Genomic DNA, 27,997 nt, shown 5'->3' with positions numbered 1-27,997 from the left:
ACATGATGTTAAAGATTAACAAATGTCTGTACAGTACTTTGAAAAATGCAGTGAGCTATATATATGCTAGGTCACTTTATTCATTATAGTGATTCGTTCTTCGTTTCTTTCTGCAGCCTGGTATGTTTAGTCAGTTGGTGACTGCTGCAGAAGACCGTCCATGGCTTTGGGTTCTTTACATCTTGACTTTAGCACTGCCTGTAGGATTGGGTGTATTGTTCTGCTGGCCAACCAAGGTAAAAGAAAAACTGAGTTTATTTTCACCTTTTTTTCTAAGGATAGTACCGTAATTTGTTTGACCTTAATGCCCTCTAGCAGCAATAAATTTACATAATTGAAAAATCACTTACAAATAAAATCAGTTGGGCTTTTATCGTAAATCTTAGTTTTAATAATAGGCCTTTACAAAATCCCCCCAAATTAGAAAATAAATGTTAGATATCAGTTCATTAAAAATGTAAATGATTAATTTGTTATAGAAAATAGAAGAAGACATTGACTACAAAAAAATGGATATCTCTAAGCCAGTTACAAAGGGAGAACTAGAACAAGAGAGAGGGGAGATAGATGATGAAGCAGAATTGGAAGAAGAAAAAGAAAATGAAGATATTGCTGTAGAAGGTAAGCTGAGCAAACAAGCTCTGGTTGTAGACATGTCAAAATTCAAATAGCTATAGACTGCTTTTCCAGGCAGAATAATACCAGTTCTTAAAACCAGCTATTGTAGAGTAATAGGGCTGGGGGGAAAAAAAGTGTTATAGTAATGTAAGTAGTTCTTTGACCATTGCCTGCCTGGAGTCTACTCTTCTTTGACCTTTTTTGAATAGCTGCGTCTGCTGGGGCTGTATGCACACCTTGCCTCTGCCCTTCTTTTCTCCACCCTTGAGCAAGAGTGCACAGTCCCAGCTGCCCTGCAGTTCCTTCTGACCAAGCAAGGCAAAAAGCAGGGACGCTACAGTGTCTTTTGGTCTTTCATCAACTTCTTCCTTTAGGAGAAAGTTTTTAATGCTTCTAATATATAAATATAGTTAGTTGTGCATAATGTTAGGCTTTATACTCCTTCTGGATATTTGGTCTCTTAAGATGTTATTGAAATGGTCTCACATCGTTTCAGATCTAAGATGACCATTGGCAAATCTGTGGCTTTAAGCTATGCTTCTCCTGTGCCACTTTGTCCATCATCATTAAACGTATGTGGTTTCTCCTTCTTGTTCCTAACTATTCTATGTGCAAATTGTTCTCTCACAATCCTGGAGAGCTGCCAGCTACTTCACTTTTTATCAGAAGCTATGAGGGTGTCATTTGCTGGCATTGAACTGCCTTAGGAGCCTGCACAGATCTCAGTCTCATTCTGCCAAGTCAGAAACCAGTAGATCATCAGGCCTTGAAATACTTTTAGACTTAGCTAAAACATCCCATGCCACTAGATCCAATACGGAGTGTTCTTAAACCATTCTGATACCTTTTCACTTCATGGTAGCATTCCTCTCACCTGAAGTTGTATATAAGAAGAGGGGTCAGTGCCTTCCTTGAGCACTGTCTTGGTGTCTGTCAAGTTCTTTCAGATGACTAAGCCTTCCAAAGACTTTCTTTCAGTATTACTCTTTTCACTCCTTATTGAGGAAGTGACAGTCAAGAGGCAAGTGATTATCAGATTGTGTCCACACTAGTGTCTGTGTCCTCTTGATGCCAGTGTTTTCTGGCATTGGTGAGTGACCTCAGTGTCAAATGCCTTACCATTGGCCACCTCTGCATGAGATGGATGCTTCAATATTGATAGCTTTTGGCTGTGTTAGTGCTGGTGCTTTGGTACAGTCTGTGGCAGCATGAGACATTCCATCTATGCCTCGGCATCAGAGGCATTAACTGTCCCCATGCCACCTGTACTGTTGACATAAGCATCAATTGCTAGTCCAGACCCTCTGGCATTTTCTTTCTATTCTTCCTCTTATTTTAGCCTAGGCACTGTCATCTTCCTTGCCCTTGAATAAAGAAGCCTCCCTTGCTTCTCCGTTGAGTGCTTCCCTTTACTGTATCCCAGTTGAGTTCATCTTGGAAACCAGGGGTTACTAGAGCCTACTTCACTGCTATCAGCATGGCAGACTGGGATTCCTGAGTTACAGGTTCTTTCCATCCAGTTCAGGCGATGCTGCATCTGTGTGTGTTTCTCTAGGGGATACACCTTTTTCCCATGAACCACTGGCACTTTGGGCCTATTGGGCACTTTGCATTGGTTTTATTAAAGAAATTTTAGTGCATCTCTTGCTTTTTTTCTTCCCCCCTTTTCCTTTATCTCTTTCCATTTCGGTTTCCTTCAGTCTGATTTTTTGTGTTTTAATATATACGTTTTTCACTGCAACGTTCACTTCCCTACTTTGTTCTTTTCACACTTCCACTGATCGTCTCCTTCCTTCATCTCATTCTTTTCTCTTCCCCCTGTCTATTTCTGTCCTAGAGGGGAATGGTTCAGCCTGCCAGCATCTCAAAATGCCACCAGGAGTTTAGAGAAACAAGGTGGGTGAGGTAATATTTTATTGAACCAACGTCTGTTGATGTGAGAGAGAGAGAGAGAGAGAGAGCTCTTCTACGGGGCTGTGTGGCTCTAAAGCTTGTCTCTCCCACCAATAGAAGTTGGTCCAATAAAAGATATAACCTCATCCACCTTGTCTCTCTAATATCCTGAGACTGACATGGCTACAACTACACTGCATATCAGGGATTTAAGCAGAACAGTACAGAGCTCACTAATCATACTCAGCCCACATTGCCTTGTCTAAGACTAGAACAGGAAGAGTGAGCTGAACACTGATCACCCCCGCTCTGTCATGTGATCTCTGCTAGGAATCCTATGGGAATGGCCAACTGCCCTGCAAGTCCATAGAAATGACTGCCCTCCAAAGTACATTCACAGCAGCCCAGTTCAGGCCTGTTCTACGTAGTTAAACTCATGAGATGTGACTTCATATGTAATACCATGAAGATGAAACTTGCTTTAAAGATACAAGTAAAAGAATCGTATTTCTTAGACTACAGATTTCATACTGTAAAAAATAATCTCAATCTATTAAACTTCCAGGATTTTCCTCGCGTTGTAGTGTGATGTTTCCCTTTAGCAGAAAGGAGATTAGTTTTGTGGAAAACAGTCTTAATTCTAAAATCTGCATTAATCCTTATGCATTGAATCAAGCTGTACAACTCAGATACTCAGAATGTCATTCAAGATTTTTTTTCTGGTTTTATTCTGATGAGGTTCGAAATACTACTGAAACATTATTAAAAGATGGATCTTTTTCTGATAGCTGACTCGCATTATCAAAGTAGATTTTGGAATGAATGTGTAATACATGTGGTGCCAACTGCAAAGAAAAACTAACTTGAATCACACAACTTCTTTGATTAACTTGTTTACGAATTTTGTCTTTGGAATGGCTGTTTACGGTCAGTACTGTTACACCAAGGAGACTCATTGGATCCAGTGTTAAAGCCTAAAATCCCAGTAGTAACTAAACACGTACTAAAGAAAAGTCTTTAATTTCTAGACATGTAGTCTATTCAAAGGTCTTTAGACAACTTCTGTGCTTTCTGAGAGTAAAAAATAAAGGCTTTGTGATACAGCTCTTCTTTTCCCTACTTTCCTATTCTTTACATGAAACTCATGATTCCACTTACCAGGAAGAAGCAGGCAAAAACCTGTCAACCAACCTTTCATACCTAAGAGAAGGTTTTGTTCCCTTTACACCATTCTTTTGCCTCTTCATGCCTGAAAGCATGGAGCCACATGGCTTCTGCTTTTCCCTGATTCTGCCTTTCCTACAGAAAGAAGACAAATTGAGGAGATGAAAAAAGAGATGATAAAGGAGAAAAAGAAGAAAGGAAGGAAAGAGCCTCCCTCAGGTACTGAGAAAGAGAAGTAACCTGGGCCCAGGCTTGAAAATGGCCTCTACTCCTTCCTTCGCTTCCTGCACCTTCTTGCTGATGTTAATACTTCAGGATGATGGGCAACAATTCCCCTGCAGAGATGTAAAAGGCTTTCTACCAGACTGCTTCATATGGAATCTGCAACCATGATATAATTTACTACTAGTTTTCTACTTCTGATCTTGACCATAGCTGTCACATCTGCAGAGTCAATATATGCGTCTTTGTTTCTGGGTAGAGAGTATGGTGTTGATTTGACCTATGAAGTTCTAAATCTCCTGGGATCTGCCTATGAGAGAAACTTCCTGCCCCTCCATGCAAAACAGCACAATTGTGAACAGCAGAAGCATTTGAAGTAGACCTCCTCAGTTTAAGGGTGTATGTGGCTGCTGGCAGGATGTTATCTCTAAAGGGGCTCCTCAACTTTGTGATTTGCTCTTCTGTTACTTTAATATGACATTTCTGTGGGGCCAGTGGGTGGTGATAACTTGATTTGGCCACACATCCCCTGGTTTGCCCTCATTCCTCTGCATGGAGCTCCTGACACCTAAAGAAGCATCCAGGGAAAGGAGGTAACTCTGCCATGGAGGATAAGATGCATGTGCAACTTTGAGGGGACAATTAGATCCTTATTTATTAAGTAATCAGTAACAAATAGTACAATTATCCTGTTTATTCAGTTTCTGCCAGTTGCTACTTTTGGTGTTTAGGTTTTTCTCAATAATTTTTAAATGATGTTAGCACTTCTGCAAAGTGCTGTATTGATAGCACTAAAAACTGAAGTCTTTTTGATAGAATGTGAACAGTGGTGTTTGGCCACACCATCCCTACAGTTATATAGCTATTTTTTTAAGTAAATATCTCTAAGTCTGCATCTATACAAGGACATGTTGTTTTCTATTGGTAGTAACTCTACTGTTGGTAGTACTGGTAGAGACTATGGTGCAGACAGGGATCAGGTGTTCCTACCACGTCATCTTTCCCTTCTCTGAATAAAAACACTAAATACCTGTTAACATTACTATTTCCACCACTGGAGTTGGACTGGTAGTGAATTATGGGTCAAAATTTCCTACTGTAGATCAGGCCAGAGAGAATAAAATGATTTAAGTGTCCATGCCCATTCAGTTCATGGCACCTCTGCTGAGACTACCAAAAAGTGCCAGTTAATATTTTTTCTGACATGGATGTCTGTCACTAAGAACTACGTTTTTATTACTAATGTTGATTTCAATATTGTAGCTGTTTTGGTCCCAGGATATTAGAGAGACAAAATAGGTGAGGTATTGTCTTTTATTGGACCAATTTCTGTTGGTCAGGGAGACAAACTTTTGAGTTTACATAGAGCTGGTAGAGGTACTCAAAGTGTCACAGCTAAATACAAGGTAGAACAGCAGATTGTTAAGCATAAGGAGTTAATATGTGTATTGAAACCATTCCAGGTGAAGTGGGCAATTAATCCTCTGCACTCCTAGGACAAAAGAAGGTTAGTGGGTTACAGATTCTTGTAATGAGCCATAAATCCAGTGTTTGAGTCCATGATTTTTTATATCTAGCAAAGGTACCAATTTTAGTTCCCAGGCCCGACTTTTGGATGTGTTCTGCTGGTGTCCTTTGAGAACAAGGATTGAGAGGTCAGAGATAGTGATAATTTTGTGAAGTGGGTTTGCCCAAAGGTGATGGTAGTTAGTTATTTTTTTTATCATTTTTCTCTATGAGTTAGTTTGAGAGTGTAGTAATTGTCTTGTTTCACCCACATAACTGTAGTTGGGGCATTTGCACACTGGATGTAAACTACATGTGATAAGAACGTGTAGGACCCATCAATTTTGAAAGGTGTGTTGTGGAGTGCATTGATCATCATTGCAGTGGAGATATGTCTGCAGGTTTTGCATCTGTACAGCAAGGTCTGGTGCTGCTTTGAGTTGGTGTGCCCTCATCTGTTAGGATCTTGCTTCTGATTATGAGGTTGTTTTTTTTTTGAAGGCCAAAATAGGGGATTTGGGAAACCCATCAAGTATGAGTGGTAACTTTAACTATACTCTGTACGATAGACTCATAATTCCATTGTCTGTTCCATAAATCATCCAATCTCTGTTTTGGACTAAAATTCCATTTGCTAAAATAGTTAGAGATTAAGGAGTAGATTCTTCCTTTTTGTGTCAACAGTTGTTTGCAGTTGCAATAAATGTTGCTTGAATGTCTAAATACATGAATTGCTGGCATGAAAAGAGCCTAGGGTGAAATTGTCAAAATTGGGTACTAAAATTTGACAATGGATCTTATACTAGTTCAGTGATTCTCAAACTTGTATTGGTGACACCTTTCACAGAGAGAGGCTCTGAGTGCAAACCCCCCACCCCCTTATGAATTAAAAACACTTTTTTATATATTTAACATAATTATAAGTGCTGGAGGCAAAGCAGGGTTTGAGGTGGAAGCGACCCCACACATCATAACCTCATGATCCCGAGGGGTTCCAACCCCCCGTTTGAGAACCCCTGCACTAGTTGATGTTAAGAAATCTCTAACCCTGGTATCAGAGGGTTATGTTAGTTTGAACAGTTGCATATAAAATGGCCCAGGTTAAAATTTGAAATTGGTGTATTTTTTTGTGTTTTGCTTTAGTAGTGTATTTGGTTTTCTCACTTATCTTCGCATAAAATAGTCCATCTACTGAGTCGTCATGTTAATCTGTCTTCTAGAAGGTGAAGGTGAAGATAAAAATGATGAAGAGAATGAAGCTGCAGAAGGAAGTCAGGAAGAAGGTGACAAATCGAATAAATCTGGCTCAGAGGATGAGGTGAGCTACTCTAGAACAGCAAATAAGATTTGCAAATAAGCACAGTGGGGGAAAAAGCAGGAATTTGATTGTTTCAGGGAAATATGTTTTACAGGGGATATAGTGACCACATCCTTCTTTCCTCCTCCAATTTATCCATAAAACCAGACCCCCGTCCACATACTAATTTGGATGTTTTCTCTATATTAGTTTGAATATTTTACTATTTCAGGCATTAGAACTGTATAGGCTTGTAAAATCTGTGGTTACAGCTTCCCCTGCTACATAAAGCAGAAAGCAGCTTTGTAAATTATGTGTTCGGAAGCAGCCTGCTGTGATTTGGAAAAGGAACTCCTTCCTCTGAGTCTGGCTGAAGTGATACTATTTTAAAACTTCTAACTTTCTGTAGAATTTGGTGGTGTTGACAGGGTTTGTGCCAGGGAGATTGAAAGAAGAGTACAGTTTTATATAGTTAGCCACTCTTTTAGCAGTTTTGAAAGTGTTGGATACTTTGGCAGGTAGCAAATCTCTTAATGCCTTGTTTTGGAAGACTTCAAAAATCTTTCAGATTTTTCTTATTTCTGCATATCTTATCCAGTTATTACCAGGATATACAAACATTTTTATAATTATGACTAGCTCTTAATATCTCATTCACAGATTTCTCAAACTGTTGATTATCATTGCTAAGACAGTGCTATAGCTCAGGAACTTTAAATTAAAATGACAGGCCTGCCATTGGGTGTTGCTGGGAAGTAGGGTTGCAATACATTGGCCCATATAGGAGTTTCCTCTTGGGAGGACTTCTGATATGGTAATTACCTGTTTTCAAATTAGGAAGCACTAAGTCGGATATCTGTTTTGGCCAGTCCCATGCTGCTTACTTTGTCTCCCTGTGTAATGCAGCGGTGGAGTACCTAAAACCTCCAAAGTAAGAAATGATGGGTAGAATGAGTGCAGACTGTACTTTAAGGGCAAGGGGGGGGGGGGGGAAGGTCACTGAATTCATGACCCTGCAACTGAAGTTGTTTCTTTAGATACTACTGAGTAAATTAAGCAAGAAAAGGCGCTTTTAAGGATAAAACTTCAGTTTATACTCATCTTTTATATTCTATTTATAGGACAGGAAATAAAGATTATTGAAGGCTGAGGAAAGGGACTTTACTATTGTGCATTTTGTAACACTTGCCAGGTGTTGCAGTATTTTATCCATAGACAATGTGATTGGGATAAGGAAAATACCTCTCATTATTGCCATAATTAAATTTAGATTGCTGTTTTGATGAAGTTAAACCAAAATCTTCTATTCCAGATGAAAGAAGCTGATGAAAGCACAGGATCTGGAGATGGTCCAATGAAATCAGTACGCAAAAGAAGAGTACGAAAGGACTGAGTTATTTCCAACTAGTATTTTTAGTTCCTGATTATAGAAATGTGGCATGCTATTTTGGTGTGCCTGACAGCATGCAAGTTACTGAGACTTAAGTCCATTTTTTTATTACTACATAGCTTCCTGCTTCCATATCCAGCCTCCTTGATCTTCCCAAACTTAGCATTTTTCCTCAAAAAAAAATAGAAAAAGTAATCTGAAGAGTTAGATGGTTTTTTGAATTTAGAATAAAAGTAAAATGGCAATTTTATCTGATTTAAAAGATTGATATTCTTAAACTACTTAATATTGGTTGATGGTCATTTTGGCTCTAAATGTTTTTTAAAACATGAATAGTAAATGTGATGATAGTATTTTGCAGCTCTAGCACAAATCAGCTGCTTCCACTTCACCTGAAGTGGAATGTAGCATCTCTAACAGTTTACAGCCCTAAAGAAATGGCCAGTCATTTTTTTCTGTGCAGAGCTAAATACAATAGTTGGTTTTTTGTATGATAAAATGTGTTGCTAGCACTGTATTTATTGTAAATGATCTACCTTTATAATATGTTTGTGGTCACATGTTCACTTTAGGCATTTGTTACAGTAATTTATTTGACAAGGTATCATTCATAGGAACACTGGTTAATAGCATAGCATGTTTTACATCTGAATGCAGAGACTTCCCATCTACTTGAAGTAAAATGGTGTACAGGTAACTTTTTCAAACTTTTATAGTTCTCATGTTCCAAGCCAGAATGGCCTAATCCCGGTTGACAAAATATTTGCTAAGTGTACATTGCCTCTTGAAAATAAAATATTTAATCTCTTATGTTTATCATGAAATTTATTAGTCTTACAGATAATTTTGAAGGGTTGAGTTTTTATTATAGTCATAAGTAGCTGGACACCTTTAATTACACTAGGATCTAAATAAACAGCATACTGCAAGAGTTGTTTGCTTCTATCTTATATTTAAAAAATTAATCAAGATGTAGTTATCATTGTACATACCACAAAGGTCTTTAAAAGAAGGGTTTTCTGAAATTATTTAAATTATTGAACTTTGTCTTTTGCTAAAGAGAATTTGCCAGAATTCTGTCATGGGATCTTGGCTCTCTAGACTGAGTTTGACAGAACTCCTTCTAGAATTTTTGACCGTAAAGCAGTGAATCAGGCACTCTGTCATACACTGCCACCCCCTTCACTATTCCAGCAATTCATCTTTCCTGTTTAAAAAAAAACCAAAAAACTACTTACTTTGCTTCCAAACGCAAATCGATGTCACTCTAGCTTTTTTTATAGCAAAGCCCTTCACAGGATTTAAGATTTTAAACTAAAGTTTATCATTTCTGTGTGTTATTGTTTGTTCCTCAAACTACTTCCTTCAAAACATTATTGTGGATTTTTAAAGAGGTTTTAAGGAGCAGCTTTTTCCTCATCCTCCTTTCTCCTATTATCCCCCATCCACGGAAATGGAAAACAGCCAGGGGAAGCAGAAGGACAGTAATTATCCCCATTGCTTGACCCTCCTGTCCAGGAGGCATTTGTCTGGGGCAAAGGTGAAGTTTCTGGCTTGTGTATAGCCAGATCCACATTTAACTGGCTCAGCAGGGGAAAGTCTCATCCATGTTGAGCAGAGAGCAAGCCTACCTCACTAAGACTGGGAGCCAACAGTAGGGAAGAAGTGATGAATTTTGATAGTCTCTTCCTGAGTATGGGATCCCCATTCTCACAGCTTGCAGATCTGTCTAAGGCTTTATCAGTGGGGAAGGCCAGGTTCTCCATGGCAACTGAGAGGCTCTGGAGAGGAGGGGGGACCTTCCCCCCCCCTCCAGTGCAGAGACTTCAGACCCCCTTACCTCAATTTTTATTCCTTTTTGAGGTAACCAGTGTTCCAAGGCCTGATCTAGAGATTAAAGAAGAGATGTAGCTGTTTCAAAGTTGAAAAAGCAGGGTTAGGCTTCTCTGGAAAAGCCACCCCCCTCAGAGCAACACAAGCTACAGCAACCTAAGCACTGGGGTGGATAGTGCTATGTCAATGGGAGAGCTTCCCACCAGCATAGCTACTGCTTAGATGGGAGAGCGCTCTCCTGTTGGCATAGAGCATCTTCACCAGATGCACTACAGTGGCGCAACTGTCTCGCTGTAGCAGTTCGAGTGTACACTAGCCCTGAGCTGACTTTTGTGTAGTGTTCAAGTCTGTAGCTTAAGAACCTAGATAGAGGGTACGCAAACCTCCAAAACGATACTTTTAAATAAAGTGCAATGTTTCTGAATTATTAAAAGGTGCTTTTAAGGGCTTTCTTAGTATCCATTCTTCAGTTTTGATTAGGTTCTCTATCAGTGTGGTTTAGATACCCAAATCATTGGGCCCATGATAACTTATGGTTAAACATTTACCAATCTGACATGTTTAGGGTCTGATTCCACTGCAGTTAATGGAATAGACTGGGCCTTTAGTACCCACTATGTAACGTTTAGAGCACAGAATAATTAGTGTACATGATCATACAGCAATGCAAAGTTATTTACAGAAGAGAGGTTTCTTCTGGTGCACATGCAGCTTATTCAGGTTAATTACTTTGACTGAAACAAAGTTAAGGGAAAAGTGAATGAATTTTCTATTGCTGACTAGTTTCACTGGATAGCTATGCATAAATTTAATTTTAGTACCCAGAGACAACCAGTGTCAGGTCCCTAGATAGTGATAACTTACTGAAAAATACTATATACTCCATGTGGTTAGCAAATGCTAATCATGCCTACCGTTTAATTTCTATGTAGAACTTTCACATTAGTTTAAAACCGCCTTAACTCCCAACATTTACATCCATAAAACATTCCAACCCTATATACTGTCCATTCTAAGACAAACCAACTGAGACAAGTCAAAAGCTTTTATTAAATGTAAAAACAGAAATACAACACAATTTCAAAATGTTTATAAGTTAAAAGGCCACAATAGTGGGAAGCAGAATGTTTACTGTTGAAATGACTACTCTATATACATATGGCTAAAATACCACTATCCAATCTTACATTAATACAAAACATGATTAAGATTACTCTTTGATTTTAGGAAAGTGGCTCAACTCTAACAAGTGCACCAGGTGACAATGGTGGATCTTTCCTATTATGTAAAGGGGTGTAATGCTATCCCTTGCGTCATGGGACAGTTACGGAGAAAGGAGCAAAAGTATGTTTTTAAAGACAAGCGTTATGGGTACTGTTTTATACCCAAACACCACTTACCTAAGTAATTAGGCAAAAGATTAATCCTATTTGCTACCAGTACTTGACTACACACAGGGTGTTTAGTAAGCACAAAGGGGACAGATAAACCCCAAGGAAGTTTAAAATTACTGTTAGGGGTTTATAAGACCCAGCTACTATGTTGGCCAGGCATTTGGGTTAAAGCCCTAGCCAGGTTAGGTCCCATTCACTCTACAAATTTAATTTTGTTGCAACTGGGGCCCTGACTCAATATTTAACTTAGAAGCTTCACTTTTGGCATCCCACTTGGTGCCATCTAAAACTGTGCAGGTCTAATTTTTTTTTTTTAAAAAACAGTTGGTGGGAGGGACCAAGGCCCCATTGCCTGAACAGTCTCAATCTTTCACAGATGTGGTCCTGTGTCACCACTTTGCTGTTGCTGAGCTCTAGCTCCTTTAGCTGCCCAAGGAAGCTCAGTCTGACATTGGTTTAACTCTTTACAGTTATATCCACTCACCCAAACATAATTCTCATGTTTGGTTTTTATTTTACAGAATCCATCACAGTAGTGATGAAATGCAGCCTTGACAATAACACATTTTACTTTACCTCTTAACATGGGAAAAGTGATTTCCATTATTGAAAAGATGTTTTAACTAACATTCATAAAAACACAGCAAATCAACTAGCTTGATACAAAGACATTTGGGAGGGATGCGTAAGTTTCAATACTGATAAATGAAATCTTACCTATTTGTACCTTTTGCTTTTTCACTATTAATACTGACGTACACTAGAAATATTTGTAAAAACTTTGCTGACCTTTACTACAGCCCAATCCTAGTAACAGCAGACCATTTAACATGTCTACACTAGAAAACTGAATGGTTGCTGAGCCCCTTGAAACTGCTGAAACAGCATTTCAAATACTAATGTAGCCAGAATATCCCATCTCAGAAAGACATAACTACCAATTTCTACCCCTTCCTAATAGCACGGAACAGTATTAGTGCAAAAACTGGAAGTTGCTACCTATGGCAACAGAAATCAGTATAAGGAGGCTGTTCGAGCACCAAATGATGTTTGAAACAGTAGGCTAGCTTTCGGCACCTACACACAGCTCCAGTGGCACATGGAGGCTAGGACCAGGTCTACACTACAAAGATTTGTCAATATAGCCATGTCCATCAGGGTGTGAAAAAACAATATAGCTATGCTGGCAAAGCCCCCAGTATAAAAGCAGGAATGCTAAGATGAGTGGTTCTCAACATGGCATAACACCACCTCCTTGAATGACATTAGCTAACAGAAAAACTGCCAGCAGTTAGAAAAGAAACTGGTTTGAAGTGTGAAAGATATCACATTGTAAACAGTTTAACATCCCACTAATTCAGCACTCCTCACAAAATCTTTTACAAACAGGTTATTTTCAGTTTGTCAAGAACAAGGAAGCCATTAGAACCCTTAGAGAACAGTCACATCTCTACTAGTTCATGAAAATCCTTAACCTGTTCAAAATATTTTTTTTAAATGGTCGTTTTTCATCTGTGAAGGTAATGAGTGTTCTAGACAGATACCTAAACTTATTTTTTGAGCTGAAGAAAAGGTGGTGCAAAGTAAGTTTGTGTTCATTTAAAATAAGATTAACACCATTTTACACCTCATTGTATTATTCTGCTACAAGACACTATCCTAAAATCTTCAAAGTAGTTGACAGTCAGATGTTTGCTTAACCTGACAAACTGAATCCAGTTTTGACAAGACATGCCATTGTTGATTTTTGAAACAAATATGCAAGTCTAGTTATAAAGTCTCTACATTACATTTGCACATTGCTCAAAGGCTAACAATACACAAACTCATGGCTCCAGTTGTTTATGATAATGTTTTTAACTGTCTATAATAGCCATTAATCTTCAAATATCCAGGGAAGCCACAAACTAAGGTATTTTAACTTATGTAGCCTATGCCAATGAAAACAGAAAAAGCAGCAGCAATACAATGGCGTAATCTGGAAATCAACCCCTTACTTTCGTTTGCTTTTTGTGTCAGTTGTCTGGAAAACACTAGATGCAGACATAAGATTTTCTATATATTGTCCAAGAACTTGATTTTCTGATTTGAGTTTCAGGTTTTCTTCCTTAACCGCATCTACTCGTGCTGACAGATCTATTAAAAAAAAAAAGTCTTTAACGCATAACACGCTTAAGCCATGTGATGCACCCAAATCAAGTTTTTACATAAGGTAAAACTGCAATACATATGAAACCACAGTAGCATAAGTGTCATCCAACCATCTTTTGCTAAATCAAATTATTTGCAACAGAACAGTGTTATCATATGGCAAACTTGTTACCCAACCATCTCATTCTGTTAATGGTCTGTTTAAGATTTCAATTGTAGATTTATTTTGAGATTCATGTAATTTTTCAGGTGCTAACATGCTATCTACTGCTGACTAAGCAGCCATAGACATTTGCAGAACTTCAGACATTAATAAGCTCATCCACAAGCATATTTTGTCTATGACTAAAAGTTACTGAAACTGGTCCACTTTGACTTTTGAGAGTCTATCAAAGGGTCTGGACACTACATCATACAAATAAACAGAAAAATGTTGTCTGATGCTAGTGAAGTATCTGTCCATCATGTTTATGTATCTTACTCTGCATTGGGCAGTAAACATTCCCTTGGATAAAGACCATGGGCAGCAGTACTTTAGATTGCCCTTCTGATCAGTGGATTAAGTGCTACCATAGAATACAAGGAGTCTCCCTACAAATATCTGCATGCTGTTCAACATTGTAACATTCTAGGATGGCAAAACTGCTAACCTTCGAGCGTGTGCTGCAGTTCCAAAACTTGATTAATAAGACGTGTTTTTTCTTCCAGTTCCACCTGATTTTCAGCCTCAACAGCTGCAATAAACCACATAAACTTTAGTGCAGTCTTTCTGGCAAAATTAGCTATTACACTAAAGAATATCAGTTAAGAAGAATAAAGGCCTTCTACCATCCATGTCAGCATTCATCATTGTGGAATGGGAACTTTCCACTCCTGGATTCAGGACTTCTGGGAGAAATTCTGCTTAAAGAGAAAAAAAAACAACATCAAAAGAAAAACTAGCCACTACTATAACGTAAGTGTAATCATCTTTAGAGGTGAATTTTACAGGGGCTACTACGGTGAGTCAAGTATTGCCCAGTCCCCATTTACACACAGACCAAAGAGAACAGCGAGAGGCTTTCAAACCCATCCCAAGTCCCAGTCCGCACGTCTTGTAGTCTGTCACTACACACAGGGAGTAAGTATCGAGGGTTAGCCATGTTAGTCTGGATCTGTAAAAGCAGCAAAGAGTCTTGTGGCACCTTATAGACTAACAGGCGTTTGGGAGCATGAGCTTTCGTGGGTAAATTTGCTGCTTTTACGGGGAGTAAGTGACTAGCACTACAGCTGCCGTCAATCCGGCCTGGGTCAGTTCACAGGACAGGCAGCTGGGCGCCTCTCCCGTGCACGGACCGGCTCAATACTGTCTGGGGACTGCTGTGTCCTGCTTTCGGCCCCAGCACGGGCCCTTCCAGCCCGGTTCGCTAGGTGGACAGCCCACGCTGAACAGGGCTGAGCGCCAGGGGCTGCTCTGCCCCAGCGCAGCTGGCGGGACGGGCGGAGCAGCGGCCGGGGGCTGAGCGGAACAGCCCCCCGCCCCGCCGGCCCGGCCTGCCGCCTAGCGAGCGTATCCTCGGCCCCGCCCGGCCGCAGCGACCAACGCCGCTGCCCCCGCCGCCGGCCGGGCTCAGCCGAGCCGAATCTCGCTTATAGGGCGCTAGCCGGGTGCGCTCGGCTGGGAGCCCCAAGCGGGGCGGCCCCTCCCCACTCACCTCGGAGTCGCGCCGCTGCTCGACAGGCTGCGGTCCCCGGCGCCCAGAACCAACTCCCCGCGGCTCCGCCTCCTCTCCCCAGCGCGCCTGCGCAGCCTCCTTGCCCAGGGCCGGTGCGCGCACAGCGCGCCTCGCTTACCCAACAAACAGAGCGGAGACTCTCGCGGAGGCGGGGCGGAAGGAATCAGTCGGCTCTAGGAGGCGGGGCGTTCCACAAGGACAGCAAATAAGCAAAGGGAGCTAACATCTGTCCTGACGTCACTCTCGCGCTTTGCTTGATTGGATAAACTGTCCCATAGAGGGCGGGGCCTGTGAGACCAAAAGGAGGCTTGGGGAAGAGGGCGGGGCATAGGCGTGCTAAAGTCCGGAGACCTGCTGGGGCCTTGGGTGGGGTTGTGCCCGCAGTGCGCGTGGGGAGTGGAGTGCTCTGGAGCGGCGCGGGGAGGGCGTTGTCCTGGCAACCCGCAGAGCAGGATTTAGCCGTGTCCCAGCGCTGACCGCTTGGGCTGTTTTCTAACCGGTCTCCTGAAACATGACGCGAGGCGCCAACTCATGAATTTGTCCCTTATTTACAATGGCCCCATCTCCTGTGACTGTCCCAGCTCGGGGGCTGCCCTGTCCCGACAGCCCATCCGCGTGGGGCAGCCAGGCTGCCCTTGCTGAAGTTATCCTCGCCCTCGGGTGTCAAGGGGCTGAAGCCAGCCCCCAGGCAAAACGGCTGCCAAGTGGTTGGGGGCTGCGCAGAGACGGGGGCTGTGGGGAGCAGACGACACAGTGTGAAAGCAGGAGGGGGAGCAGAAGGCAGATTTAGTGGTTTCAGGGGGCATGCAGTAGGGAGCCGAGGAGGTACAGAGGATAGTTGGGGTAGGACGTGGAGGGGATCAGAGGGCAGCTTCCCTCAGCCTGTGGGTGGGGAAGGGGAGTCCCCTGAGCATCGTGGGAAAGGTGGTGGTGCCAACGCTTGGAAATTGGTTGTGATAGAAGTGTTGCTGCTGGGTCAAGACAGCAATAGGAAATGGATGGTGGTTCCCCTATCTTAGGGATGAGAAGAGGGTAAGTACTGGAATCTTTATCTGAGCAGGAAGGGAGAGGTGTGTGTGGTTTTTGAGTTCATTAAAGATTGACTTTTCAGTCTGAAATTATCACACACATATTGGCAGAGGACTAGAGGTTAAAAAGTCAAGACACAAAAATATTACTTGGAATTAAAAAAAATCATGATTTTATGGGCCAATTTCATTATGTGGGGGTGAGAGGGTTGACCCATTATTTTTGATCTCTTGAGGTTGGCAATACTGCATATGCAAAATTTTACCAAAGCAGCCAGGAGCACGGGCACATGCAAATTAGTTTTGAATGGGGAAAAAAGCTAAGTAACACTCCACCCTCTAGAAGTGTTTCTGATACGTGCCAGTAATCACAAGGTGTATCTCCAAGGTACAACAGTCTTTTTGCATCAGGTGTTGAGGGAGGGACACTTGTGCAGCATCTGTGGGATTTAATCTCTGGCTAAACATGGATACTTATCCGAATCAGTCACTAATTCCCAAACCATTTGAGGTTCTCCTATTGCTTTTTATGCACATCTGTTGGATTTTGTGAACATCTTTATGTTTTGGTAAGTGCAGAAGTAGTATAGTACTTAATATTGTGAGTAGTGTCATTTACTTTAATGGGACTATTCATGGCAGTGGGAAGTAATTGTTCATAAAATGAGACTCATAACCTGTGTTTATCAGGCAAAAGAGAAGCCAGCTACTCTGAGAGTTTCAATCAAAGCTCCAGATCCTGATCTGGATAGGGCAACTTTGGACTGAAAGCTGTCCTAAGGCTGGCTTAGCCAATACTGAAGGATTTCCCCAGGTAGTTAGGAATCCTCAGGTGACCTAGAGCAGGGGTTCTCAACCTTTTTCTTTCCAAGCCTTCCCCCCCCCCCCAACATGCTTTAAAAACTCTGTGGCCCACCTGTGTCACCACAACTGTTTTTTTTTTTTTTGCATACAACAGCCAGGGCCAGTGTTATGGGGTAGAAAGCAGGGCAATTGCCCAGGGCCCTGCAAAGCTCAGTTGCTCAGGCTTCTGCTTCAGCCCAGGCAGTGGGATTCTGGGGCATCAGCCCCTGTGGGGCTCCAGAGCTTTAGCCTTGGGCCCCAGGAAATCTAACGCTGGTCCTGCTTGGCAGACCCCCTGAATCTTGTTTGCGGCCCCCTGGTTGAGAACTGCTGTAACCTAGAGACACTGTTGCACCTTGCAGCTGTCCCAGCTTCCTACACAGGGGTTGGCAAGGGGGCATGGTTAGGGAGCTCTTATGACCCAGCTGCCAGAATGGTCATTCAAAACTGTAGTCACCATAAATTAGATCAACCATCAGGCTTCTTTAATTTATGTTGGGAACTGGTTCAGTTTGTGGACCGACCCAAAATTGGATGAGTGCACCTCCTCTTACACTGTACCATAGGATCTGAGATGAGGGCATTTTGTTAGAGTGCACTGGTTGGGAGACTGCTATGAAGCTCAAATTAGATTATTGTTTTTGTTAATGTTTGTACAATGCTTCAATGGTATACAGTGCTCTATAAAGCCTATGTAATTATTGTATATGGTGACATGGTGATGCTGCATTCTGATGTTTGAGTCTGAGCCTTCACCCACAATCAGGCTCACCTCTCAGTTCTACCAATGAAATGAGAACCAATGATGGTGTAAGAGAGACCTCTAGTGTCTAGTTAGGCTAGTCACAGATCTCTCTTCTTTTAAATAGATTCAGGAAAGTTCTTCTTATTTGCATGTAGATATTTTTTTCTGATTAGACTGTAGATTGCACAACCACTTCATGTTGTGTTAATGGTACAGAAATGCCATTTTATTAAAGTTAGGTTAATAGAGTGGAGCTGTATTTATGTAACCATTAATTATCAATATTCTCTCTATTAATAATTTTAAATTAATACAATCTGATAATGTAGTATTCTGAGACCATAAAAATATTGCTAGAATGTATCATAACCACATAATAGGGCAAATACAAATACTACATGTAAGGCACAAGTTTGTGATTATTTCTTTTGTCATCTAGACTTTCTACAGATTTCCATGTTAAAACACTTTTTCAATATTATTATTATTGTTTCACTTAGTGCTGTAGCAGCTAGGAGCCCTAATCATGGGACAGGACAGTTTTATGCTAGGCACTGTACTAACACAGAACAAAAAGATGGTCCCTGCCACAAAGACTGGACGTTAATGTCAATGGTATGGAATGCAAGATATTCTGTATCAGTAGTACCTGAGCAATTTGGAATTTTTAGATTGGAAATCTTTTGATAGCTTTTAGTGTATTTCAGCCAAAATCTGTCCTTGAATGCGCATACACGGCTCCCACTAAAGTCAATTTGGACCTAAAGAAGCCACTAGCGTGTTTTGGGGTTTTATTTGTTTGTTTGTTTTGGTTTTGCTTCTATGTTCAAGTCTCATCCTGACAATGCAATGTAGAGAATCAGATATCAGATACAACTAACTGCAGGTTCTGAACTCTCCTGCTTTATAAGCTGTTGACACCTCAAGTTTAGCCATCTTATACCACAGTGTTTTTTTTCAAGGTGGATGGGACAGCACATAAGTACCTGGTTATAGATAGGTAACTTGTGCCACATGGGTATGTAGGTGAGTGTCTTGGACTATACACTCTTCCTGGGGAGGGAAGTGTGTTTTCTGCTGTATTTACACCTTGGAAAGTATTCCATGATACTGTACCATGTTGATGGATGCCTCCTAAATGCTGTGCTAATTTTAAAAACAAACAAAACCCACTCTTCTTTTTACCTAACAAGCAACAGTTTATGTAAAAATGAACAAGTTTCTCAGGATATGAAAGGATTTATGGCTGAGCCTCACCCTCTCTGTCATAGAGCCTTTGTAATTAGAGCAGCTGCAAGCTGTTTGCTTTTAGAAAAGGGTTTTTTTTTAACCTCTCTAATCCTCTCTAATCCCTGAAAACAAGCCCCCAGTACTGTAGCTATGACTTTGGAGCTTGTCAGTGACACTCCTTGATTGGCCAGCGAGTGCTACTAGTAGAATGACTAGTAGAAGCTAGCTCTCTCCCTATGATCTTGCATGCTGCCCTTGTTATGCTGCCAGCCTGGCAACCAAGAGTCATCTTAGATCTCTGGCATAGACCGAGCATAGCACTGCTACAACAAAACCACCAGCACAATCCATTTCTCCTGTTTTTAATTAAATTCCTTCTAAACTCAAACGCATGGACGGCTTTTGCATATGTATGTGTGCATATGTGGAGTTTGTTTACCAGGCAAAAACCACCCTGTTTTTGTCCACAAACAAAAAAAATGTTACAGGTGTTTTTTACCTGAGGAGGCTTCTCTTCATAGCTGTAGTAGTTTCTCCCTCCCATTATTCCCTGTTTTAAGAGAGGGAGCTTTGGATCCTAGCAGTACCACTCCTTAATCAGTCATGGGGGTTCATTTAACTGCCCCCTTTCTCCTCCTGAGCCTAATGCTGAACACCCTCAATTCCTACTTAAAAGAATGGGAGCTGAAGGTATAAGATATTCAGCACTTCACAGGCCTCTAAAGTGCAAAAGACCTGGTTCTTGCACAAATTGCAGTGTTCACTGGTGTGGTATAATTGCTAGTTTTCCAAACTAGTCTCCATCTAAATTAGTGGTTCAATAACCATTCATAACATTTATACAAATGCAAGGAGGAGGAGAATAATGGGGAAGACTCCAAAATGCCTATGGTAGATGCTGTTATTATTTTGTAAAAATGTTCATGAATTAATCCTAGAAGTCTTTTTGGTTGTTGGTTTTTTTTTAAGATGGAGTGGGCTTGCAATGGAGTCTTTACTTAGTTTATGACTCTTTCTATGACTGAGTGTAACTGCTTGTAAAAGATGTCATCAAACCATTATTCTAGCTTGTTCTTTTGTGGACCAGTCAGTTGTCTGAATTATAAAATCATGTTGGATAAAACACTGGAAATTCTGACTTGCCTTTGTTTTCCATTTTGTCATGTGCGGTGCTGTCAGGGGTTGTTTTACTTTGCTCAGTTTGGGGTAGGATACTATCATAATGTCTGTTTTTGATACATAACTCTGATCATTTGGGAGGGCAAATGTGCTTTGTGTTCTTTTATTGTATCTGAGGCTTACATTTCTCTTTTTATAAAATTGTTTCCTTGCATGTGTTACTGTAGAACAATCAACTAGATTACCTCTTTGTAGTCTGAATCATATACTGCCACATTTGTTTTGTAGGCACTGTGACAAAGTTCCTCCTCTGCCTTGGTGGGTCCTGTGCTTATTGGCAGGTTTGCCTTTCTGAAGATTAACTACCCTTTGGCGAGAACCTAGAAGCAGATCTGCTGCCACCTGGCTCCCTTCTCACTGGGAAGGACAAAATCAAAAGGGCAGATATTTATTTGCATATTAGTAAGTTCAAATTAGTCATCCTTGATTTTGGTTATTTGTTTTTGAGTAGTAGAGACTGTCTGAAAAATTCACCAGAAGGTTGAGAGATTAGGCATAAACTATGTTCATAGAATTTTGGTAGTTTATTTTTGTTTCTGAAATTCAGTGCCTTTTATCTTGAAGAAAACATTTTATTACTAATCACATATGCTGAAAATTGATTGTTCTGTCTTGTAAAGCAGCGCACCAAGATACTACTATCTACTCAGCTCTGTTTAAAGAAGAAATAAGAGGATTCTTTTTATTACTTGAAATACTTAAACACTGCCCTAAGTAATGTTCCACTATTCAGCCTCTTTGTTTATTAAAACTGTTTTTACATTGCACACTAGATCATTTACTTCAGCTAAGTGGATTTTCTGACTGAAGATTTACACAGAGAGCGAGAGAGCGTATAATTTTTAGCATGACATCAGTGACCCTGAAGTCGCAACTGATTTACATGTAACTAAGAACCAGCACTAATCCATTTCTTATTAATTTTCTTTATAATATTATCTAAGGCATTTTGCCAGACCAGGAGAGGTATTCATGGTACTGTAGCCCATATTATCTTCAATTTACAGGAACAGCGAGTTTCACTGTACAAAAGTAATTATCTATACTTACATGTATCCCAAGTTCCAATTAAGATTTCCTAAAACTAGCTGACATTGCTTGCAAAAGGAATTAATTTATTCAGCTTCACTGAAAAAAGTATTTTCCATATAATAGCAATGATCTTTCAGCATATAAGGCATCATTAATAGTCAAGATTATTTGAGTGCATAAATATGTACAATTATATTATGACTAGAAAGAGAGAGAGAATCTCAGCATGTTTTAGCTCCTGACACAACAGACAAACAGTAATATAGCTTGTCACTTCCTACTGGTGGTGAACACTTTCGGGTGTTTTATTTCTAAAACTCGTGTCTGCATCATGGGTTTTTCCATGATGCATAGGGTAAACCAATAAACCATTCACTTCCTTTTTGACGATGTTACAGGCACAGGAGGAGTCTGCTTCCACTGATTGACAACACAGGCTTCACTGTTCCCCATTAGAACAGGAATGTATGCTCCCTTTTCATCAACAATAGGATCTGTTGTACAAATTCTGAAATGAGTATGGCACATCACTTTTTAGACCACAGTCTTTCCTTCTTTAACCAATATTGTCATGTGTGTGGGGGGGAAATTAAAAGGAATACAAACTGCTTGATACTTTTTACTAACAGTGCTAACTACTACAGGTCCCTAATATCAAGTCTTTTCTTTATCTGCAGAGATGACAGATGGCCTTTGATAAGATTTTCAAGTAATGCTGCTTTTGCCAGAATGCGATACAATTATTATTACATTTTGCCACTAGCTATAAGAAGTGCTGTAAGTAACACATGGCACCTTCATGCAACTTGACAATCACAGCTAAAGACCTATACCAAAAGCAGAAAAAGTGTTGATTAATATTATCCATAATAGTTTCATAATGGCAGTTTTATTTGCAAAACAAAATCAAGCTAGTATTTGAATGAACGAGTTCTGTGTCTCAGGTTATTGTACTAATCTGTCTCATATTATTATTTGTATGCCAGTAGCACCAAGAGGCCCAAATTGAAATCAGGGCCCCATTGTGGTAGGCATTGTATAAATACAGAATAAGAAACAGTTCCTGACCCAACAAGCTTGTAGTCTACTTATATTTCCTCTCTTTAACACTAAGTAAACCATTTAATTTAGGCAGTAAATGGACAATCTTCTCATCCCTTGAAGACCCGGACTTCACAGATGATGATGCTCTCCTATCACATACCCAACACCATATACAAGAAAAAACAATTTGACTCAATGCATTCTGCCTGCAAATTGGACTGAAAATCACTCACAATAAGACATATCATGACCTTTAATATTGCCTCACCATCACTAGTATGGATAGAGGATTATGTTCTCATCAATGTAGAAACTGTCACATACTTGGGCAGCACCATCAGCCAGGATGGTGGAACAAGCCAGGACATTCAAAACAAAATCAATAAAGCCAGGAACCCATTCAGGAGCTTAAGTACAGTCTGGAAATCATCAAAATACAACACCAAAATCAAACTCAAGATTTATCAGAGCTGCGTACTTTCAACACTACTTTATAGTGCAGAATGCTGGGGAATGAGAAAGTATGACATGTCCAAACTGTCTTCATTCCATACAACCTGCCTCAGAAAAATCCTCCGTATCTTTTGGCCTAGAACAATCTCAAACCAAGATCTATTGACACAGTGCAGCCAAGAGGATCTGAGGACCATCATCGCCAGGAGGCACTGGAGATGGATTGCTCATGTGCTTCAGATGGAAACTGATTCCATCACCGGAGTAGCAATAAGATGGACACCTGAAGGCAAGCGAAAACAACATGGCAAAGAGCTGTGGAAGCCGAGCTGAAAAACCTGGGGCACAGCTGGGGAACCATTGAAAGACTTGCCAGAAACAGACAGGAGTGAAGGAGCTTCGTCACTGCCCTAAACACCAGAGGTGTAATAGGAACATGATGAAAAAACCATTTAAGTAAGAATTTTTTAAAAAAATGGAGTCCCACCTGCATGTGAGAAAATGTGTGCATGAATGCAACCCTCATTTGTACATAGAAATATGGCAACTGCATATTCAAACTGTTTGCCAAGAACTTATTTGTATACCGAATAATCCATTTTGTTCACCCAGGAGAGCTGGATATGCATTTTTCCCAAAGCACAAATTGACATCCAATTTTTTAAAAATTTGTCCTACTGATTCTCCCCCCAGCTTCAGGCTATGGGTGACAAACATAAAGTACATGGCATGGTCTTGGTATTTTGCTAATGTAGCCCTTGTACTGCTGTGTTTTGTGAGAAGACCTTTCAATGAGTCATAGCTCACCAAAGCTTTAATGGTGACCTTACAATGAGGGGGAAGTAGGTTTATGCTTTTTGCTTCTTTGTGAAGTACAACATAAAGAAGGCCTGAAAGGTCTGTGGAGAAGGGTTTTGTTTGTCATGTCCAATTTTTTTTCCATTAGAAATTCAGCTCTTGTTTACCCTGATTTTCTTGTACAGACATGCATATATAAAACACCAATCCACAAAGCAGAAAAAAATGTGGGCCTTCTTTATACATTGTAAAGAAGTAAACAGGCATAAATTCAGTGTTTGTTCCAGCTCATGTTGCCTTTAACACAGTGTACAGAATGGCAGTATCCTAGCTTCTACAATTAACAATAAGTGCTGTTCTCACCATTTAGTTGAAATTTTGTCTTTATTTACTTTACACAATCAGTTGAGTCCGTAAACTTCTTTGAGAAGTTTGTAAAGTGTTGTTAGTATGTAAAAGAAAAGATATCTCTTTACTTCTTTACCCAAACGTGGGAATAATTACCTCTTCACAAATATAAATTACTGCTTCTCAACAGACCTAGATGTCTGTGCTGCTACTATACTGCCGATGAAGCTTATCTTTTACTACCATTTTGTATTAGTTGTCTGATTCAAATTAAAAATGAAATTAAAAAAATCTGGGTTTTAACAACAAAATGAAGAAATGCTGCTGTTATGAAATAGCAATAAATATTAAATATTCGTGGCTTGCAGTCAGTTAATCAGAATCAGTAACCCTGTTGCTTAGCCACAGTTTTCCCTGGCTTTTTGCTATGCCTATACTAGAGAAACTTTGATATGAAAACTTGCAGTTTAAATGTTTATTGGTCTGATATGTTATCAGGTAGCGCACACATTTAGCACAATATGTTTCTTGTAGGCTATACTTATTATCATCAGTATTAAAGTTCTTTATTTTTGTCCATTTCTGATAGGATTGGTGCAAAAATATTTACTACAGTTGATTAAGATGAGTGTCTTTCTGTGATCAGACTTTAAACTTAATTTAACTGGAGCATTTGCTTCTGCAATCACATCAGCTCATGCTCAAGCAAAGTCCACTTGCTTATCATTCATTTCAGGGTCCAGTTTCAAATTGCCTTTTGCTTTTGCTCCCTCCTTGCACTGGCTGTAATTATTTTCTTGGAATTTTTTCTCTCTCACTCTAATTCCCTTCCTTCTTTTCCCATTCATCTGCAATTGGCCTCCTCTCTGTCTCTCACCAGTCTTACCACTATAGTAACAAGACCCTTCTCTTCCTCAGTTCCTACCCTCCAGCATTATCATAGTTAATGCTAACATAAATTTTGGAAGTTATATTAAACCTTATGCTTCAGGGTTTAAACCAGTATCTAACTACTAGGGATTAGGTGGCTTCTTGCATCTTGCTCTGAAGCATCTGGTTCTGGCCACTGGCAGAGACAGAACACGGGACTAGATGGATCACTGGTCTGAATCATATGACTGTTCTTAGAACAGCATGCCTGTGCCCCTGTTCCCCTGTGATTTCAAATCCTATCTGAAAACATCACTTTTCTGTCTTGCCTATTCAGTACCTCTTAATTTCTCTCTCCTGTGCTATTATTAATTATTGCTCCTGCTGTTGATTCCTGGGACAAAAATTTCTGGGGTCAGTGGCAGACCTGTCACATTAAGGGACCCCAACTCTGGAATTCACACCTCTCCATGGGTCACCAGGGCCCAAATGTAGCACACTTCAGCTTTCGATGCAAACGTATTTATTTAGTTTAGCATGTTTAATTCCAAGTTTGGGTGTTTATATTTGAGGGTTTTTTAATCACTGACAAATGACATGTTAGCTATCAATATTATAGATGGTGGCAGCAGCAGCTTTGTTTGTGTTACCCACTCAGGAGACTTGGTGGTTTTGGGATGGAAGAACAGGACTGGCCTCTATTCTTGATGTGACCACAGACTTCCTGTGTGATTTTGGACAAGTCACATCAGTCAAGTATCTAGTGCATAACTTTTGAGATGCTTAGGATGTGATTTGAAGAGGTATTGAGCAACTACATCTAGTTCAAATTAATGAGCTGTCAGTGCTCAGCACCTCTGAAAATCAGATCCTGGGTGCTGTAGCACCAGTGCCATAACAAGGGCGAGGCGAGTGAGGCACTTGCCTCGGGCGCACAAAGCGGAGGGGTGCAGCTCTACCACGATCAGCGGCGCTTCGGCAGTAGCTCTACCACCGACGCTTCTTCAGCGGCAATTCGGCGGCGGGTCACGGAGTCCCTGTCAGAGGGAAGGACCTGCCTCCGAATTGTCACCGCTGCTTCATTCATTCTTCAGCGGCAATTCAGCGGCGGGTCCTTCCCTCCAACAGGGACTCCGGGACCCGCCGCCAAATTGCCCACAGCTCACTCCTCTCTGCCTGTTCCCCCCCCCCCCCCCCCACACACAGTAATTCATAGGCAGGAAAAAAATGGGGGGGGGTATAGTGTGTGTGTGTGTGTGTGTAGGTGGGTTGTGCAGGGGATATAGTGGGGGGGGGTTGGGCAGGAGGGGAGTGCTAGACAGCCACGTAATTGATACTCTGTGAATCACTCTTCTGCCCACCCCTCTTTATTTCCCTGCAGAGTCTGGCCTGGGGAAGAGCAGCCCCAGCTGACCGGGAATTCAGTCCCTCCACCCCAGCCGTCCAAGAGCTGTGCTGGGCTGAGTGGGTGCTGCCCTGGGGCACAGAACAAAGGCTGCCATTCTCCCTGCCCCTTTGCTGGGTGACCTGCCTCCCCCACAGCCAGCTCTGATGGGGGAACAATCCATTGGCTTGTTGGGCTCACACTGCCTGGGGATCATGACCAATAAATCCCAAACACGTCCCCCCAACCCCTCCGTTCTGTGTAGCCTGCCCAAACACGGACCTCAGGGGAAGAAGTGGAGCAGGTGGGAAGAGGCGGCATGAGTGTGGGGCCTTGTGGAGAAGAGGCAGGACAGGATAGGATGGCGTACACCACAGTCTGGGCACCGGTGCCACCCCCCCCCACACACACTTCTAAGGAGCTTCCGGCGCTATTGCACAGAGCGCAAAGATGGCAGGCTGGCATGCCTCTAAAGGGAGGTGACTTGTGCCGTATATGGCACTTGCCCCCTGCATGGCCAGCCTTTTTAATTTGGGGAGGATTAGCCTCCCCAAGTCCCTTATACACGCCACCCATGAGTTTATGTAAATTATAGTTTCAATTTTGCATATAAACGCCTAGCTATTATAGTGATACATGCTTTCTAAAGCAATCAAATAATACTTAAGGGTCTGATTCTCTGCTCCATCACACTTATATGATGCTGGTAGAGAATAAGATCCTAAAAGTCTGAATTATGGGAGACAGTATGAACAAAGACACAATACAAAATAAAATGTTATAATAAAGAGTCATATGTAGAATGAGAAGAAATGGGCCATGCTTTACACAGTAATCAATGAGCCACATTTCTGGCCTATGTAAATCAGCATTGTTCCATTGAGGTCATGCTGATTTATGCCAGCTGAGAATCTGGCCTGTCCTCTTTAATAATTTTACTACATGTGCATGGTATAACACATTCAATTTTTCCCATAAATAGAAATATCCTATTCCTCATTCCAAATAATTTTTTGGTCCACAAACAGGTGCCCTTACAGTTTCTTTAAAAACAATTAAATGCATAACAGCTGGGATTTAAATAGATTATGCCATTCCAGTCACTAATTAATTTGTGACACTTTGTGTGACCTTTATCTGCTGTATATTGATTATGGTGCTAATCTGTATTCAATGGGTATTTTATTTTTAACAGTAACAGCTACTGAGCTAACAAATGTACTGTATTTTTCCTACTAAAATAGTGGAAGGCTACACAATTTCCAGCTGGGAATACATGTCACCATATACTATTTAGACTACTTCCACAACTCCCCAGAAAAATCTCAATTTTTATTAAAATCACAAGTCTTATTCAACTAATCAACTAGAAAAATTTACTCAAGGGCATTTCCTAAAAATAACATTCTAGTGGGTAACGAGAGATCTGCGTGTGCACACACAGACTTGTATTGCCTAATATTATTGTTTAGTCTTGGAGTTTGTTGTGTTCTATAATCAAATGACTGGCTTCTTACCTGAATCATCTGCCAAGGAAATGTTGGTGAAAGTGCTGTCTTCCTCTTCCAGAGGTACCTCCATTTTGTTTCAGTTTTTCAAACAAATTTGTTTCACAAATGCATCAAACAATGGCATTTGTCACCCATATTTCAGCTTGCATGTGACAGCTCTTGTTAAATCTTTAATGATTCCATCCAAACTGGTGCTACCTGATCCTTCCAGTAACTATACACATCTTTCTTTCAGTGTGATCTCTTGCCTGAACCCTGAGCTCTTTCCCGGAAATTGTTAAACTACAAAGTTAAAGAGTTATAACAGCTTGATCAGATACATGCAGAGCAAACACTATTGTTTCAGGCT

General features: G+C 40.8%; 2 protein-coding genes and 1 long non-coding RNA gene across 7 annotated transcripts in view; 2 read left to right on the top strand and 1 right to left on the bottom strand.

Moving 5' to 3' along the window:
- The window catches only part of CLGN (calmegin), a 65,989-nt gene extending 57,089 nt beyond the window's left edge, over positions 1-8,900 (top strand). For 2 of the 3 annotated variants that reach the window (XM_039542215.1, XM_039542217.1), the window contains 5 exons: positions 117-236; positions 480-621; positions 3,817-3,894; positions 6,624-6,721; positions 8,013-8,900. In XM_039542215.1, coding sequence (XP_039398149.1) covers positions 117-236; positions 480-621; positions 3,817-3,894; positions 6,624-6,721; positions 8,013-8,093 — 519 coding nt within the window. In that variant the 3' untranslated portion in view covers positions 8,094-8,900. The remainder of the gene's footprint in view (positions 1-116; positions 237-479; positions 622-3,816; positions 3,895-6,623; positions 6,722-8,012) is intronic. The other variant, XM_039542216.1, reaches the window with a different exon arrangement.
- Positions 107-27,997, bottom strand: SCOC (short coiled-coil protein). 3 transcript variants are annotated; one of them, XM_039542218.1, is made up of 6 exons: positions 27,655-27,997; positions 14,297-14,368; positions 14,119-14,202; positions 13,315-13,453; positions 3,670-3,810; positions 107-220 (listed from the first exon to the last, which is right to left on the bottom strand). In XM_039542218.1, coding segments are annotated over exons 1-6 (501 nt in total). In that variant the 5' UTR covers positions 27,719-27,997; the 3' UTR covers positions 107-219. The 3 variants fall into 3 exon arrangements, with proteins under 3 accessions (XP_039398152.1, XP_039398153.1, XP_039398154.1); XM_039542219.1 differs by lacking the exons at positions 107-220; positions 3,670-3,810 and adding an exon at positions 9,232-9,297 and having other exon boundaries at positions 27,655-27,986; XM_039542220.1 differs by lacking the exons at positions 107-220; positions 3,670-3,810 and having other exon boundaries at positions 10,951-13,453; positions 27,655-27,984.
- Positions 15,510-22,598, top strand: LOC120406976. Its single transcript, XR_005599712.1, has 3 exons — positions 15,510-16,780; positions 20,437-20,610; positions 22,372-22,598. It is a non-coding gene; the product is annotated as an uncharacterized LOC120406976 (long non-coding RNA).

This window comes from Mauremys reevesii, linkage group 5, assembly GCF_016161935.1.
Source record: "Mauremys reevesii isolate NIE-2019 linkage group 5, ASM1616193v1, whole genome shotgun sequence".
In the NCBI taxonomy this organism is placed as follows: domain Eukaryota; kingdom Metazoa; phylum Chordata; order Testudines; family Geoemydidae; genus Mauremys; species Mauremys reevesii.
The sequence above is the reverse complement of the archived record's forward strand: the minus strand, read 5'-3'. Positions and strand labels throughout refer to the sequence as shown.